Raw genomic sequence first — 4,405 nt, 5'->3', positions numbered from 1 at the left:
ACTCAGCCAAAAACGTAAACTGAGGATGGTTGAATCCCCATGATTGGTTTTAATTATACTCTATCATTTTCTTTGGGTAAGCCTGGCTTAAACAAAATACGATCTATACACAAGATTGATTATTTATAAAGATAAATTCTTGATTCATATCTCTGATCATGCTATAATTTTTACTGCACAGACGTCGTACCCAAGAGTATGAAGTGAATATTTTTATTTAAGTTTGAAGAAGGGAATGAAAGAGTAATAATTATAGAAATGATATTCTGAAATGGACTGGCTGGGTGTACGTGTTCTGGGGCTTAGATTTGAAATGTCTACTCCCATTTAATTTGCAACTAATCCTAATTACTCGCATACATGCGGCGTCTACTATTTTAAATATTAGTTACTAGTAAGTCTAGTGTGTATATATATATATATGAAACTCAAAGGATATAATATATACAAATATATCATCTCTACTTTCACCTTGCCATAATTAGCAAGCGAGAAGCAAGTCAATTATTATGGCTTCTAAATCGATATTTGTTTTGGTAATCTTTTCTCTCATATCACTTTTTCTGGGTACTTCCAATGCTTGGCTTATGCAGCCAGACTTTTATGCCTCTAGTTGCCCTAATGTTGAACAAATTGTGTACAATACTATGAAGCAAGCCGTTAGTAAGGAACCACGTATGGGTGCTTCTATTCTTCGCTTGTTCTTCCATGACTGCTTTGTCAACGTGAGTAATTTCGAATCTATAACCTTATTTTTCATTGCAATATATACTATGTGTCCTAGTACATTATTATATAATATACTTCGACGTATGAAAAATTATTATGCGAAGAAGGGAGAATTTTGTTCTTTCCTCGTAATGTAGTCATGATTGATTATAATATTGTAGCTTTTCTCTAGAAAGAAATTGGTTGGGGAGATGATGATAAGTTTGGACATCTATGGGTCCTAGACAATTATATAGAAGGTTTAGAGAAAATGATGGATGTTATCTACAAAAACTGAATGAGAAAATGAAGAATTCCAAAAATATAATACTAACGATGATCGTGACAATTAAAAAAATATTGCTTTACCTAGGGTTAAAGCCCCGTTGCATAGTGAGGTTTGATTGCATTCATTGATATCATGAGAGACAACCTTAACCAATTGATAATAAACAACTTTGATATAAGCATATACTTCGTACTTCGTATACGATCTAATTTGTTTTCAATATTGGCACAACGGAAAATTAGATATCATCCATACTATTTTAGGAAAAATCACATCTTTTTTGTCAAACTCCAAAATAATAGAAGTACCTACATGCAAGTCCTTGATCTAAGTTTATCTCATAATGTATGTAAAGGTTTTTCCGAGTAAAATTATGTGATTAATTTAGTTACAAGGAATTATATATAAAAGGAATGTAGGCTGAGTAGTAACTGTGAACAAAGGAAGTATATATGACTGTTTTACTTACAATAAATGATCAGAGTAGACTCGAATTAATATATATACTATATTGTTCCTCTATTAAACTAACTCATGCATGTTTTTCATTCATTTCCGGTTACATTAGGGTTGTGATGCCTCTGTACTCCTAGATGATACACCAACATTTACAGGGGAGAAAACTGCTAAAGCAAATGCAAACAATTCAATAAGGGGTTTTGAAGTGATTGATGCAATCAAGTGTAATCTTGAAGCTGCTTGCCCCCAAACTGTATCATGTGCAGACATTCTAGCTCTTGCGTCACGAGATGGAGTTAGATTGGTAAGCATATAAAACTCATCATAAAAATACTTCTAAATCAAAAGTTTTTAAGTACTAAATCTAATGATTAATTAGTTGTTACTATTACTTCCTATCACTTGAATAACAAAAAGAAAAACTTCACTATAAAAAAACCATTTTAGCTAGGATGTGTAACAATTAAAAATGTAAATAAATCTATAATCTCTATAATAATAATATAATGTATATTAAAAAGCGTTTCAAATAACATTTATCTTGTTAGGTGGCACACCCTACCATCATCTCATTTTTTTTTTTTTTTGAAACAATACTATCATCTCATTTAATCTAAGTGTTAATTTTTTATTATGTCATCCTTCCACATATATATATTAAATACGAAGTATGTAAACATGCATGGTGATATACAATTTGAGGAGCCCGCTGCAACCACTAGTTTGATAATTAAATTATTATTCACTTATCTAAGTTAAATTATATGATTTCATTACAAAACCAAATCTAATTAATGACAATTAAAAATGAAAAAATAAAGTTGCATATAATAACTGTAGGTCTATAGGACATTGTCTAATTCCACCAAAACTATTATTATTTTAAACACCTCAATTTAACCTGATCAATCCCTTATCGAAATTTATTATTTTAGGATCCTACCACTTGATATGTACCTAACTATGTTTTCTCACATTTGTAGTTAGGAGGCCCCACATGGAAAGTACCACTAGGTAGAAGAGATGCAAGAACAGCAAGCCTAAGCTTGGCAAACAAAAACCTTCCACCCCCATCTTCAAGCCTTGCTAACCTCACTTCACTCTTTGCAAGACAAAATTTAAACATCAATGAAATGACCGCCCTCTCCGGCGGCCACACCATCGGCCTCGCTCGTTGCATCAACTTCCGACCACATATCTACAACGACACCGACATCGATCCCAGCTTTGCAGCCACACGCCAAGCCAACTGCCCTAAACAAGCTGGAAATGGAGACTTCAACTTAGCCCCTCTTGATCTTCAAACTCCAACCAAATTCGACAACGATTATTTTCAAAACCTTGTTAAGAAACGCGGTCTATTACATTCGGATCAAGAGCTTTACAATGGTGGCTCTCAAGATTCCTTGGTGAAGAAGTATAGTACTAATCAAGCTGTTTTCTTTCAAGATTTTGTCGCCGCGATGATCAAGATGGGGAACATTAAGCTTCTTACTGGTACTAAAGGAGAGATTAGAAAGAACTGTCGTGTTATCAATTAGATTATTGTTAGTAACATCATCATCAGTTTATTTCATAATTATGGTTTTAATTAAACTTGTGCGTCTATATATGATCTGTATTAATTGTTGTTAGTGTTGTTACGTGGAAGTTGGAATTATATCCGAGTAGTGATTGATGGGTGTGAAAGTTGAAAAGAACAGGTGTAATTAAATACTCCATTTCTTATTATAAAATAAACTTGCATGCAAATGAAGTCGTATAATTTTGGGATTATGTCCTACTAGCATAACATACGAAGAATTTTTTTTACAATTTTTTTTTAATTTTTTTAATTTTTTTTTTAATTTTTTTTTTAGTGTTCGTTTGAAATATGACTACCATATAACTTTTAATTCTTGATTTGTACACCCGGGTGCACCATGCGTTAAACAAAAAAAAAAGTTAAAAGAACATTGTTAAAATTGTAAAGAACATTGTTTAAATTGTAAAGAACATAATATTATTTTGTAAAGAACGTGCATGATATGGAGTTAGTCAAATTCTCACCCATTTATGAACACTACTAGAAAACAGGCGATTTCCCATCAGAAATACCCTATTTTCCGTCGAAAATGTATTTCCTTCAGAAATTGTCATCATAAAAGTATTTGTCGGAAAAACGCCCTTTTCTGACGGAAATTCCGTCGGAAGCACTTTTCCGATGGAATTCAAGCATCGGAAGAGATTTTCCGGCATAGAAAAGTCCGTCGAAATTTCCGACCAGAAGTATTCCTTCGGAAATTTCCGACGGAAATTCTGTCGAAAAGTGCTGTAAAAAAATAAAAATAAAATAGCCCACACCACCACTAGCCCCCACCACCACTAGCCCCCACCGCAAAACCACCACCTCTAACCCAGCCCCGATTTAAACCTCAATTAACTAACCCACCTTCAGCCCCGATTTAAACTCCACCTACCCAAAACCATCACTAACCCACCCCAAACCCTAACAATTTTAAACCCCACCCAACCTAGACTGGACCGACCACCGGTTCCCTACCACCACGACACCGTAACCCAAAAAAAAAAACTTGAAAAAAATCTGACCACAACCCAGATCTACCAACCACTGCCCACCACTACCTTGCCAATCCAACCCCCAAACCCGAACTCCAACAACCACCACCCACCACCACCATAAATTTTCAAAAAAAATTCGAAAAAACAACAAATAAAATATTATAAATAGTCGGAAAAAAAAAACAAAAAAGAGATACATACCTTACTTTGACCACACAAAACCTCGAAATTGGGTTTACAAGGCCAAATTCGACCATGAAAATTCCAAGGTTACTCCTATTTTAGGTACAGTCCATACCGATGCTCTCTTCTCTTTGATAATATGTAATGTTTTGGATTATCCGCTCCCTTGTACTTCGCCATATTATTTTTGTTGATACACATCTC

At 34.0% G+C, this 4,405-nt stretch overlaps 1 protein-coding gene across 1 annotated transcript; it reads left to right on the top strand.

Moving 5' to 3' along the window:
• Positions 1–427: 427 nt before the first annotated feature.
• LOC110699712 (peroxidase 4-like) lies at positions 428–3,221 on the top strand. Its single transcript, XM_021877239.1, has 3 exons — positions 428–725; positions 1,566–1,760; positions 2,440–3,221. The coding sequence occupies exons 1-3, from the start codon at positions 510–512 to the stop codon at positions 2,995–2,997; spliced, it is 969 nt and encodes a 322-aa protein (XP_021732931.1). The 5' UTR covers positions 428–509; the 3' UTR covers positions 2,998–3,221.
• The last annotated feature ends 1,184 nt before the right edge of the window (positions 3,222–4,405 follow it).

Source organism: Chenopodium quinoa, unplaced genomic scaffold (assembly GCF_001683475.1).
Source record: "Chenopodium quinoa cultivar QQ74 unplaced genomic scaffold, ASM168347v1, whole genome shotgun sequence".
Taxonomy (NCBI): Eukaryota; Viridiplantae; Streptophyta; class Magnoliopsida; order Caryophyllales; family Amaranthaceae; genus Chenopodium; species Chenopodium quinoa.
The sequence above is the reverse complement of the archived record's forward strand: the minus strand, read 5'-3'. Positions and strand labels throughout refer to the sequence as shown.

Bases quoted from the DNA above. Each gene is read 5' to 3' on its own strand.
- LOC110699712 (XM_021877239.1), top strand. From the start codon at position 510: ATGGCTTCTAAATCGATATTTGTTTTGGTAATCTTTTCTCTCATATCA. The intron at 726-1,565 runs GTGAGTAATTTC...CGGTTACATTAG, and splicing joins TCCATGACTGCTTTGTCAAC to GGTTGTGATGCCTCTGTACT. The intron at 1,761-2,439 runs GTAAGCATATAA...TCACATTTGTAG, and splicing joins CACGAGATGGAGTTAGATTG to TTAGGAGGCCCCACATGGAA.